Consider the following 14009-nt stretch of genomic DNA (forward strand, 5'->3'; position numbering starts at 1 on the left):
AGGAAAGTTCATGCAATATATATAGTAAGCAAAACATCAAATAATTGTTGAAATCACTGTAGTTTATTCCAGTCTTTCGCACTGAATTTCAAAGTCTGTAACTAACACATAAATAACCAGCTCAGTATTGACATGTCAGTCTATGAACAGGGAAGAACAATTATTCACATTTGTTCCAACAAATTCACGAAAGTTCAGAACTGAGGTCTTTTAACCAGGAAATAATGATAAAATTATAATTCCCCAACAGCTGATGGCAAGGCCACCAAGACAATTAACACTTATTTAGTCACATATTCACAATTTTCAATTCCCTGTGGCTTCACATTAATTATTAGGTAACATTTCTTACAGTCTGCCTTTGGGTTGCAAGTAAGCTACACTACGCTAAGCTAACTGAACTGTGCAGAAACATCATCAATGGGCCTCTGCTCTTAGAACATAAAGACTCTTAGTCATTGACATTAAACAGTGCTTTTCACTTTGCTGCGTTTCTCTCTTTTTATTTTAATGTAAATTGAATATTTTTTGTTTTGGACCTTTTTAATGTTTTGTTTTTTTCACTTGTATTTATAAACTAAATGATGAATTGAAAATAATCAGCATATTAATCAAAATGGAAAAATAATTGTTAGTTTCAGCCCTTTTAGGATTTTCAGCAGTGTTGACTTTAGGATGATGTGATAGGCATTAAAACGTATCCAGCATTGCAGGAGGAATGTTGATTGATCTCCCATTTGTATTTAGAGTGAATGGCAACACAAACCCTTTAAAAAATCCTTTCACTGTCAACCCAAAAGCTCTTGCAACTCAGATACAAACACCATGCTATGTGTCTCTCCGTCATTTATACACGGCAATATGGCTAAGTAGAACAGAAGGACCAGTTTTCAGTAAGTTGTATGACGTAGCAACTGTAACTAAGGGTGTGTGCATAAAAAAAACCAAAAAAAACCAAAACGCTTAGTTAACCAGGAAGTCAAACTCTTCAATTAAATGTAAATATATCTGTAAATCCCTAACAGTAAAACATTACTGCACCTGTAAACTATGCTGCACATACTATATATACTGTCATTTCCACCCACCTCATGTATATAAAGAAACCTGCACGTATGTTTTTATTTCAGCTTTGCACTCTGCAAAACTACTGTCTACAAATGTTATTGTTTTTTGTTTGTTTATATATACATACATAGTAGTTTATGTCTACTTTGTTGAACTTGTCCTGTTTATTTATGCTGTTAGTCTGTTTTTGTACATTGAGAGCAACATAAAACCAGAGTCAAATCCCTTGCATGTGTGCACATACCTAAGTGATCTTGATTCTTGATTGGTTAAGATTACTCAACTTTGAAACGAGCCCCCATGCCCCCCAGCAAATGACTAATGTATCTCTGTCAGTGAGCTTTACCACATGCTTGACCACTCGTTATGATGTCAAAGGGTCACTCATTATTATGCAGTTTGTCATTGTTCTGCAGTTTGTTAATGTCACACTGCTTTGTTATATCTTTTACAGTTTGTGTTGCCAGTGTACATGCATGCTGACACTATTTTGCTTCTCTGCGGTTTATTGCTTTGCACAGCCTTGAAAATGGGCACAAAAGTGAAAACCAACAGAAACCAAAGACTATAAATAAAATCAGAGCTTTTTTTTTTAAGTTGACATACTGCTAATTGGGACTCAACAGAGTCACCTTAATACCTGATTTTGGTATCACTTCAAAGATACTTGTCAGTTGATGTTTTAGATGTATTTCACTATGTCCCTGTTATTATTGTGTTTTATTCTTTTAAAAAGAAAAGAAAAGAAAAAGTTAAGCAAAAACAAAACTGTGTTAATATAATTGGTTTTGTTCATATCAAGTTGTATGATGGCCTTATGCTGCTCATCAGTGTTTACACCAATGTAAGATTAGTGGTCAAGAGGGGTAAATGATGTGCTAAATGAGGGCAATGCAGGTTAGGGCTAGTAAGACTTCTCTTTTTTTTTTTCCTGTGTGTAAATTGGACCCTTGGGCCCTTGCAAAAACTGAGTGCGTTTCCGGCAGTCGGCCACATGGGGCGCTGCCGCTCGAGGACGATTGACGGGGTATCCAAAGTTTATGCAAGGCTTGCAGCACACCGGGGACCGGCGGAGGGGAGAGTTGAACAGTAGTTTTCATCCCAGAAAAGAGCGTCCAAGTTGCAAAAAATCACTCAGTGGAGGTGTGATAAAGCAGCATGCCCGTTAATTCCACTGCATTTGTTGTCGATGAGAGCTGTCAGCGGGCCTGTCTGTCAGTCAGTCCGCAGCACGGCCAGCGCTCTCAGAAATATCCTCTCATCACACACACACACACACACACACACACGCGTAGGGAGCGTGTGGGCGCCCGGTGTGTGCGTGTTTGTGTGTGTGTTTGGGGTGGGGGGGTGGGGGGTTGTCAGAGCACTAAGTCAAAGTGGGGGAACACGCACAATGAGAGAGAGAGAGAAAAGAGAGAGAGAGAGAGAGAGAGAGAGGAGTTGCGAGAAAGAGAGAAACATAGAGGAGGAAAGAGAGAAGGAGAGTTGAGTGAGAGTGTGTGAGTGGGGAGAGAGAGAGAGAGAGAGAGAGAGAGAGAGAGACCTCGGCGGAGAGGAAGAGAGAGAGAGGGGAGGAGAGCTCCGTCTCTCCCGGTGCACTTGGCAGTCTAGTTGCGGGCTGCTGTGCTGTTGCTGTCGTGGCGTGGCTGGTCGCGCCAGGCGGGGAACTTCACCACACTGGAGCCCGGAGTCCCACTCTCTCACCTGCGCAGTTCGGAGCTGCCATGGGTCTCTCGCCTGGATTTACTGTCCTAATTATTCTACCGGCCTTTCTGCTGCACACCAGCGGCCTTTACATCGCCAGTAGCGTTGGTACGTACAGTACAGTTAAACGTGGTCAGTGTTTATGTTGTTTCTCCGTATCTGCTGATCTCTCATCAGCAGGGCTGCTCGGGGCTCTTCACGCGCTCTACTGAAAGTCTGGAGCTTTAACGCAGCGGCAAACCCCCCCCAAAAAAAACTGTCCGGTCTCCCCTTGTGTTTTTAATCTTTGGCATGCTTTTTGCAGTTTCTGCAAACAACATTGCAGGACGCGTTTGCAACTTCTGTGTGTCCTGCTGTGGTGTTTGCAGGGTCTTTCCGGAGGTTCCTCAGCGGTGCAAGCAGTGTTGTGATTTGCTTTCTCCCATCCGCGGGATAATGTTATCTGGGGTGTAAAGGGGCATCAGATGCACCAGTTTACTGTCGGATTTTGCAGGGAAGTAGCCTAACATTATCTGATTCGGCCGCTGTCGCATCTATCGATCTGTCACAGGACGCTGGAGTCGGATGTCAGTTTATTGATCACACTATTATCAAATCATTCCTCTAACACGGGGGCTCAAGAAATATTAACAGTGTGAGTTATATTTTTATACAGTCAGCAAACTTTATAAATTACACATGACAGATGGATAACCTAATAATAATAATAATAATGATAATAATAATAATAATAATAATAATAATAATAATTATTATTATTATTATGATAATAACAAGTGTACCTGAGGACCACGTATAAGCTGATGGAATAACTGTCTCTGACTGTGATGACATTGACACCCTAAAGTGGCCTTGGCTCAGTGTGTATGTGTGTGTCTATGTGTGTGTGGGTGTGTGTGTGGGCGCGGGGAGCATCTCTTAGGTCGCCTTCAAAACGCACCTGTGTTGTGACTGTCACTTGTGAACAAGAGAAATGTTCTTCAATGCAAAACAATGTCAGACGCGTTAACTGCCTTTTAGGCGTAAATCCGTGTGCCTTTGACTCATAGTGCAGAAATTAGCATGTAGTTCAGATACAATAATGATAATTGATCATGATGATGATAGGATCAATGATTCCAACGTGCATGATAGTCATTATATTTATAAGAATGTCAGTTTCATTTGGCAGATCAGTATTTTTGTACAGTCGGTGTCGAGGTTTTAGTGATATTTTTTCTCGGTTCTAGCAGCCTGACAGTGAGAAAGCAGCGTGAGAAAGCCGCAATTAGCATCTTGATCTTGTACTGGCTTTCCTGTTGGCGGTGGAAGGGCACAGAAGGTGTCAGGAGCGCAGCGCGCACTGCTGAGGCTGCCGTTTCCAAACGAGCACTGCCGAGCACCGGGGTCGCCTCTGGGTTCATGGGTGGGGCTGTGTGTGTGTGTGTGTGTGTGTGTGAGAAAGGTTACTGTTTTTATTTCTTTTATTTATTATTGTGCTTCTTGTGACGCAGAATCAGGAATAAACAATTCCATGCTTGACATTTTTCTAATTCCTTATTTTTCCCCCCACCTCTTTTTTCCATCCTCCCCTTCAACCCTCTACCCATGACTCCCCATTTTCTCCACTGTTTATTCCCCATGCTTCTCCCATGACGTCTCCTCCTCTCCCCCTCCTCTTCAACCTCTGATGTTCTCCTTTCCCACCCTTTTCCACATTTTCACATCTTACTCACCAAAATAACATTGTTTCCCTATCTCACCTCCCCCCCCCCCCCCCCAACTCCCTCCCTCTGAACTGTCCTGATCCCAGACTCCCTGCAGCATGTCCTGGGGGAGTATGGACTGGTGAGGCCGATCAGTGTGGACGCAGAGGGCCGCTTCCTGTCACACGCCGTCTCGGCTGGCCGCATGGCAGGTGGACAGCCCCGTAGGCGCCGGAGGAGGGAGGTAGGAGTAGGCAATGATGAGTGGGAAGAACCAAGAGGAGAACCCGTGGCCTATCGGGAAAGGCTTTTCTACAACGTCACTATCTTCGGCCGGGAGTTCCACCTGCGCCTGCACCACAATGCCAGGCTGGTGGCCCCCGGAGCCAAGATGGAGTGGCGTGATGATAGCGACAGCACCCGGCACTCTGAGCCACTGCACGATGAATGCTTGTATGTAGGTGACATCACAGACACACCAGGGGCCACTGTGGCCATCAGCAACTGTGACGGCCTGGTGAGTGGACAACCCATGTTACCTGTGCTCTGCTCTTATCCCTCTGACCGCTGTAGGGTTAACTGAGCCAGTTGTAAGGAGACCTCTGTGTTAAAATATAGATATGACGTTACAAACAAATAGCAAAAGCAGGAGATTTTTGCCCCTTGACCCTGTCGCCGTCCCTCATGAGTCGTTCTGGTTGACCCCATAGCTCAGAGGTTGTCATGGGGTCAAACTTATGATTTACACTGCTGTTCTCCCTGGTGTCCTCTACACTGGTTGTAACACCAGGCTTTCCATGAGAAATACCTGAGTCATGTTTTCATCCCTCTGTCCTCTGCCACTTTTAGTTTACTCATGTAAAAAGGGGGGGAGGGATTATTAAACGAGCTCACTGATGTTTCACAGATAACCTCGGTATTTATGACTACATCTCAGCACAATGTGTTTTGAATAACATCAAACTGTCTTGTACTGCTCACTTCACATAGATACACAAGCACTGGACAAATAGCGGACACTAAAGCAGCATTTGAATTGAAGCTGCCACCATAAAATATTTTGGTTGCACAACAGTTGTTCAAAGAGCCTGAATTGTAGATGCTTTTAATAGAGCTGACAATGAATAGAGGAAAAGGAAAAGAGATGGCAAACAGTTGGTGAATGGCTGTCGGCAAGGGAGAGAAGTGAGATATAGACAGTGTGAAGAATGTGCACAGGAGCTGCTGAGATGAGAGGATGCAGAAAGATGGAGACCGGTGCCCGAGGACGAAGTGGAGGGGATAAGTGCGAGAGATCGCCTCTGGGTAGAGGTAAAAAAAAAAAGACAAGTAATGGGAGTAAAAATGGGCAAGGGACACGTATAGGGGATGATGAGATTGGGGGGAGGAGTTCCCCTCATTAGGAAAAGTGTTCATTAGTCAGCCATATAAGCCTACCACTGGAGCTGAGTAGCAGCGACTGGATCCGTTTAGGGTTGAGGACACAGGGGACTGAGCAAGCAGCTGAGAGAGCAGGCAGGCAGCCAGGACAGCACAGGCCTGACATGCCCACTTAGCCTGACACCATCCAGCAGCAACTCACTGCTGCTTGCTCCAGCCTGTCATTCCAGGGGCTATTGGCAATTTCTAGGAAAGGTTATTGTCAAAGTGTAATTGGTTACAGTTTACAAATCACCAGTTAGCACCGGCCACTGGTTTGTTGAATGTCTGACTGCAATGCCAGGCATGCTGGGATTTTAAAGGCTAGATTCACATGTTTTCGGGTCTGTCTTACATACCCTAAAATATTTGTCCACAATTTGTCACAAACAGATCCCTTCCTTATGTGACTCCAATTAGGGACAATCCACACTTCTCCTTATGTACAGAAATGCATTCTTAAAGGTATCCTCTATAGTTTTTGACCACTAGTAGTGCTATAGAGCAATGTTTTTACAAGGGGGTCCCCATTTTGTTTGCATCATGCACATGCACAAGGATTGAAACGCACGTCAGTTTTACGTTATTCCAGTTGGTGGTGGTAACGTAGCAGTGCTCAAAGGCCAGGAAGAAGATGATCGCGAGCTAGCAAAATATGTAATAAAAATAATCGGCTTTGAAAAACACTGAATGTAAATGTAACTTTTTTTGTGCACAGGGGCCCTTTAAGTAAAGCGAAGGTAATATGAGACTTGAGCAACCGGAGAGAGATAAGTCAGTGGGTATCTTCCAAAGTTATAGTCTTTTTAGTACAACATTCTCTCTTTATTATACTGTCCCTCTACTGCAATTCAGCAAGAAATAACTGACAGAAGCAACAAACAGGGAATTTCATGTAGTTTTTGAAAATATTCACTTTATTTGTGACGTCTCATACTGGCTTCAATCAAACCTAAGAATACATTTTTGCACAATATAAGAGTACAGTGCGTTTTGAGAGAGTCCCAATTACTAGAGTTGCATTAGAAAGGGATCTCTTCAGGGCCGGTATGGACAGAAAGAATAACCAAAAACTGCTCCAATATACAAACAGTATGGGCATGTGACTGTTGTTTTATGACTTTAAACAATATGAAGCTATCCTTTAGTATCATATTTGTTGAGAGTTTTTTTTGCTGAAACATATGTATGTACAATACTTAAAGTTACTTTACTTACTTACTATTACTTTACATATTTAACCCCCCATAAATATGTAAATGTTGTATCAGTGCTGTATAGTCTCACCAAAAAGAAACTTGTAATAATCATATTAGTGTTGTCATAGTGCTGTCTGCTTATATTTAATTTGCTTCTCCCCGCCCCTGAACAACACATGTCATTACTAATCAATTCTTACAACCTCCTCAGGCATGCCAAGAAATACAGCCAAGCCCTGTCAGGCTTTTCCCGCATCTGCCTTTTTAAACCCAGCAGAGCCACGTAGCCCAGCTCTGCCCTGCTGTGCCCACTTCCTCAGTGACCCAGACACCTGGTTAGTGCCTTTTCTGCCCTGTGTTGCCATTCACAGCCAAGAACCTCTTGCTGGCTATGATCCAGGGTGTGTGGTGAGTAGAAGGAGGGAGGACAGGGGCAGATAGGGTTCAAACCAAAATACAAAAATAAATAAATAAAAATAATAAAGAGGCAGAGGAGGGGAAATGAAGAGGGCAAAGGGTATAGATTTCAAGGAGTAGCAAATGACCAGAATAAATAAGAGAAGATGAGAGCACAGGAAAAAAGGAAAATCTCTGAATGGAGAAATGACCTTTGGAGGGAATTGGATTTCTGTGAACAGAAGCTGTGATCAGCTGGTTAGTCCTTTGGATGGTTGAGAGGAGGCAGTGCACAGTTCAGTGGTGTACAGACTGTGCTGTGTGTGTCTTTGTGTGTGTGTACATGTGTCTTTACTAAATCGGTGCAGTGCAAAATGAAATTAAACTACAGCTGAGACTGTGTTTCGGTGTGTGTGTGCAGAGTGCAGAAAGGGGGACTGCATGAATCAAACAAAAGCTTAGCAGGTTTCCACTTTATGCATGAATGTTGGTGTGTACAGTGTAGGTATGTGTATGTCTGTGAACAACTATTTGTTTATTTGAATCATGGTAAATGAAAGGTGTAAAAAACTAAAATGAACTTAATTTAGAAGAATTGTTTTAGGTTGTTTTTGTGCAACATTAAGGCTATCCTCTGCTATAGTAATGCAAAGGCATAGAGGCTTGCATGTTGGATAAAACTAAAGTTTTGTTGAACTGCTTCACTGTAAGCAGCCATTTTAGCAAAAAGGTAATAGGAAGAAACACCTGCAGTTTTAAAAGTTGAGCCAGTTTTATTCCTGTAATGCTTCAGGATCTATGACAATTTGGAGAAAGCAGGTTGGTTTCAGTATGGTAGTCTTCATGGAGAAGCACGCTAACAATGGTGGAAACTTACTGATATTTTTTTTTCTCAATTCCTTAACTTAAATTCTGAATAAATGTATTATTCATGCATGTATGTCTGCATGTGTGTGTGTGTGTGTGTGTGTGTGTGTGTGTGTGTGTGTGTGTCTGAACCTCTGGCCCCTCTTGTGGTCTTTCCTTAGGCCTCACCTAGAGTATTTGTACAGAGATGTGGAGGCCGTTAGCTGTGTTGGCCTGATTTTGTGCACATGTGGGTGTGAGGTCAGGTGCAGTCGTGTGTGTGTGTGTGTGTGTGTGTGTGTGTGTGTGTGTGTGTGTGTGTGTGTGTGTTTGGGATCTTATGTGAAATGTGAGTGCCATCATACCTCCAGCTTTTTCCTCTTTCTAGAAGATACAGAGAGACATAGAGATGGGAGATCAAGGGTAACAAAATTATGGCTATTCCATTTTTTACGTCATAAATAGTTAGTCATTGTGACATCCTGAAGTAGTCAAGTGGGAACTGTCACACTGTTCACAGTGTGCTTACACTGTCTGTGGGTAGCACAGTCAAACTATTAGCCAGAGATTAATTAATTTTCACTTTGGAAATTTATTAATTTTTATTATATAAATCAGTGTCACCCGTCCCTCTCCACTAAAAGATATGTTTCTCTTCTTGTTCCTACAGTCAGATGTTTGGGCTTCACTGTGCAGAATGATATATGTGCAGAGTTTGACACTAGAAGGATGTTTTCACATTAATCTGCTGAAAGTGTAAAAGTTTCTCATCGGGGCCTAAGATCATGATTTGTGACATCACAAAGAGTTTGGAAGTCAGTCCTGGTCCAGAACACAACTTACGCAACTGTGATGTAGAAACCCGAAGCGAATGGACTTTATAGTGAAGTAGTCCTGTGTCCAGCAGGAAAACCTTAGAAATTAACAAAATGTGCATATTCATAGATTGTGGATTTTTTAATGAGGTAGAAAGAGTACATGCCTTTTTAAGGAGTTTAGGGTGTAAACTATACTTTCTTGTGGAAAAAAACATATCAGACACACATTATTGTTCCAAACAGATGGTTTTTATATGTCGTAATACTGGTCTGCAGGAGATCTTTAAGCTTTTTGGATTTTCATGAAAGACGATTCTTCTTCTGTTTATGAGCCGTGTTTCCTAGAGCATAGTCATGTTCTTCCTACACACTGTTTAGCTTCCCCTCACCCAGTCATGATTTAACAAGGTAAAGTGGTCTCATGCTTTAAGTAGCCAAAAACACTGACAGAAACAGAAATTCTGTTGAGAGTGATTAGAATTTCATTTGACCAATTCTAAACTTTGAATGCTCAGCATGCATCAATGTGACCCAGCAAAAGTTGAAAAAGAGAAACTGGGTAAGACAAAAAAGAATCATGAATAGAAGATCTTCAGAAACATGTAAAAAGTAAATTGGAAAAGTGTGGATAGCCAGAAGGTAATAGAATGACATTCTTTTAAGTCACAAAACATCTTCCACCTGGATGTACTTAACGTTCAAACAAAAGCATAAACCACAGCCACAGAAAAACATAAATTGTGATGTTTAATAAATACTGACACACACACACACACACACACACACACACACACACATACACACACACACATAAACTCATACTCTCATTGTAGTGCAACACATCCAGATATCTATCTCTAGTGTGCGGCATCCAGTCTTCCAGATGGGCCACAGCACCTGAGATAATCAGTGAGTTCTGACAAATGGTAGGGTAGCTTCAGGTAAGTGTGGGAACAGAGGGTCACACAGGTGTATGGAGCTGATAGGTGTGCACGAAGTCTAGAAGTGAGATCCAGCTGGCTGAGAAGTGATCTTGTGTCTCAGAGTTTATAATAGACATTCTGTGTGTGCGCGTTGTCTGTTATCTTAGGCTTTGCTCCTAAAATTCAGGTGGGTGCACACACCTGGGTATGACATGACAAGCCCGTGTGTGCCACAGCTGTGATGTACATTTTACACTTTAACACATACATGCAATAAACACGCCGCACACCTTTGCTGAAGTGGGAATCATGTGCTCCGACACACGTGAATACACCTACAGTATGGTCAGACGCTCAGACACACTGCAGGGACAGACAGCAGTGAAGTTCCCCTGAACCATCTTTACCTCGCTGCATGAGAAAAAACCTGTGCACACATTTCTCGTATTGTCTCCACCCCTCGCCTCTCTCGCTCTCCTCTCTCGCTCTCTCTCTGTCTTGTGTTTCTTGGCCAGCAGCGGTAGCAGCAAGCAGGAGAGCTCGCCTAATGATGGTATTAAAAGAGTCAGGAAAATGACAGAGAAAGAGAAAGAAAAAGAATGTGGCAGACAGCTTTTTGCTCCCCAACACCCACAGATTCAGAGCTCCGGCAAAAAAGAAAGAGACAGCAAGAGACAGTGTTCCTTTAGTGAGCAGTCTTAGTCTGTTTTTAGCAGCAACTCTGCTCCCAAGCGTTGATCAGACAAGTGGTGTTGAGGGTTAAGGGTATTGCCCGCAGTCTATGCAGAAAAAGTTTAAAGCCACAAAGATATATTAAGAATTTTCTACCTAGAAAATATGTATTTAATGCCTGCTATTTGTACAATATGGGCACCATCATTTGCTGTCAGATAATCCGGTGCAGGTGTAGCCCTTTGTATATTCTGAAATGCCATATTTATGTATGGCTGTGTGCTTCAGTCTGTTCATGTGTGTTATTAGTGCACAGCAGGAATGCTGGAAGGCGGCTGTGTTATTTTGGTGCTTTCATTGAAAGAACTCAAACATCAACAGCAAGGAGAAATGCCAAAAGCATTGACAGGTGTTTTATTTATTTCTTTTCTGTGGGCGGATGCTTGGAGATGGCAATCTCTTTGCAAATACTATAAAAATCCTCTTCAGGGTGACTAATTTAATGTAATGATGCTTTGATTGCAATGTCTTTCAATAAAAGTAGAAAGGTTGTAAAGTTACTTAACATTAGAAAGCCACTAAAGACACACAGTGGTCTGCATGCATACATCACACTTGCAAATCTGTGCCAGCAGAGGGCTTAATCATGTGAGAGTGTGCTGACAGAGGGGCAGGCCAATCACAATAATAGCCCCAGAACTACACTAAATGCCAGCGACATGGACACTTGCGCCAGCCATGCCCCTGGAATACGCTCAGTCATTACCTCCGCATTAGGAGTCAATAGAGAAGGCAGCCCTGGGCTGAGCCAACTCATCCATCCATCCATCTAGCCAGCCAGCCCGGCAGTTAAGCTTGGTCAGGCGTGGCAGCTCGCTGGGCCCTACAGTGTGTTATTCCACCCCGGGTCACACGATAAGCAGCTCTCAACTGTAATCAGCTCAAATTGAAATGATGACATCAATTACAGCACGGCGCACAACTGTTATTGACCCTAGCCCTGGCTGGCTGCGTAGAGTAGGCTGTGTGTAGGGGTGATGGTTGAGGAGCTCACGCAGGAACCGCATGGCTGGAGGGAGGGCCGGGTGTGGAGAGGCCAGACTGCTGTGGCATGGTATGAATGGAGAGACAGCGAGAGAGAGAAACGTGTTCTCGGTATCTGATTGCAGGTTCCACCCTGCAGTGTAGCTCCACTCAAACACACAATTACTCAATCTAGAGCTATTATCAGACAGAGAGAGAAATAGAGGGAGAGAGGGAGAGAGAGGGGGGAGGCAGACAGAGAGCAGGCCCATTTTGAGGAACACTATACAGAGCAAAGGAGTGCTTTTACCAGAGCTGTGATTACTGCCGCTCACTCAGTGCACTTAACCAGCCCCCTTGACTCTCTTTCCTCTCGCTCTCTGTCATTCACAGAGTGCTTGCTCAGAGCGCATGGTTTGTTTGAGTGGTCGAAATAACAGGATTCATCTGAGAAAATAAAGCAGTGGAACCCCAATGATTAAAGGGAAACACCTCTGTGATGTCATGATTACAGCAGCTTATTTTGATACTAAAATCAGCTCCGACACTCCGGAATGTTATAGCAGTGCGGATGGAATGATGCACTGTGCACATGATGTCATAATGGAATGTGCGTTTCCTGGATTCTATGATGTCACTGTGAATTCCAGACTCCAGATTTCAGAGGGTTTACAGTGGTGATCAATTAATTGTCTTCTCAGCCAGTCACGTTGCTTATGTCATACCATTGAAAGAGCTGGGCCAGTCTCTGTTTTATTACCATACAGATTTTAATGCAAACATGCTGTCTCCTACCATGATTGTGCACAGTGGAAGGGCAAACCCCTCCAAATACCAAATGAATGCATTAAAGCATTTCGAAAAAATTTGTCGTTCGTGACTTGCACATGTTGGGTAGCATTGCACAGAAGGGATAACAACATTATTCTGCAAAGTCAATGGAAATAAAATACGTAATAAAATAGAAAATAGACCAGGCCATGTTGGAAATGTTTTTTTCTTTGCCTGCCAGACAGCCACCACCAGCTCGCCTGTCAGTCAGTCAGTCAATCAGTAAGCCAGCCAGTCCCACAGGCCACAGGGCCGTGCAGGAAACTGATCGATGCTAGCCACATCAGCAGTTCTCTAGCTAACAGGCCCCGGCAGCCTCTGTGGAGGATCTTGGAAACAGGACGAGACATCCTCCTCATGTTCCAGCGTCTGAACAACCCTTCTGCCTGCCTACCCCTGGCTGACCTGGCCCATGTCTCCTGTGGCCATGCTGTTTTACCTGCACAGGTGGCTTTGTACTCTTAAAGTTTCCCCCTACATAATCCTCAAAAAACAAAACACAACATGAGAGAGAGAGACAGAGAGAGAGAGAGAGAGAGAGAAAGAGGAAGAGAGAGAAAGAGAAAGGAGGGAGCGGGAGTGAGGGAGGTATGGTAGGTGGAGGAAACCGACAGTAACACAAAGGGGGAGGGAGGAAGAGCGTGGTGGAATCTTAATGTGCCCAAACCTGAACAAGAACAACAGCAGCATCGTAACTGTCACCACCTGCTCGGACAGAAACAGTGGAGTATAGGAAAAAGGGGGGGCGGGGGCTTCTTGATTATCATGAAGAATTTAGCTTTTTTATTGTCTCTTCCACTTAGGTCACTTGCCTGCTTCCAGAAGCTTGTACACTTCTCTGACTTATCATGGATATTTTATGTTTGCCAGTTGTTTTCGCTGCATGAGTGCATACTTGAACCCCCCTACACTCTAAAAATATGTGTGCATTTTGTCCTAGCCTGATCTAATTAGTGGCATTTGTCCTTCCTCTGGCTTGAATTGTTCAGCTGTCTCGTTTGTATTTTCTGTTTGCATGTTCCTTAATGGAACAGAGTCTGTCTGTCTGTCTGTCTGTCTGTCTGTTGTTATCTATGGTTGAAAATCATTTTGCTTGGCACTTGGTGCAGCAGGCAGTTAAGCGGCAGGAATCGCACCTCATAACAGAACCTCACACCCTCCTCATCTTACTAAGGCTGCCTGTTTTTGTTTTCTGCAATAGAGAAATAATCACTTTTTCTCTCCCAGAGTATTATGTTTGGGGTTTTTTGCTAGTGCACGAGGATCTCGGGAATTGTTAGTGTACCAGCATATGTAATATATTATATAATAATATATTGTATTCTAATAACTGACTCTGTGGGGGCTGGAGGGAAGCAGCAGAAACAAAGAAACACATCTAGCACTTTGATCACTGTGACTGATCATCTGCCAGTGTGTACA

General features: G+C 43.3%; 1 protein-coding gene across 2 annotated transcripts in view; it reads left to right on the forward strand.

The window, feature by feature from the left end:
• The first annotated feature begins 2563 nt into the window (after window positions 1–2563).
• The window catches only part of LOC127374363 (A disintegrin and metalloproteinase with thrombospondin motifs 2), a 105925-nt gene continuing 94479 nt past the window's right edge, over window positions 2564–14009 (forward strand). For both annotated transcript variants that reach the window (XM_051419573.1, XM_051419574.1), the window contains exons 1-2: window positions 2564–2883; window positions 4568–4977. In XM_051419573.1, coding sequence (XP_051275533.1) covers window positions 2796–2883; window positions 4568–4977 — 498 coding nt within the window. In that variant the 5' untranslated portion in view covers window positions 2564–2795. The remainder of the gene's footprint in view (window positions 2884–4567; window positions 4978–14009) is intronic.

The sequence above is a fragment of the Dicentrarchus labrax genome, unplaced genomic scaffold (genome assembly GCF_905237075.1).
Source record: "Dicentrarchus labrax unplaced genomic scaffold, dlabrax2021, whole genome shotgun sequence".
In the NCBI taxonomy this organism is placed as follows: domain Eukaryota; kingdom Metazoa; phylum Chordata; class Actinopteri; family Moronidae; genus Dicentrarchus; species Dicentrarchus labrax.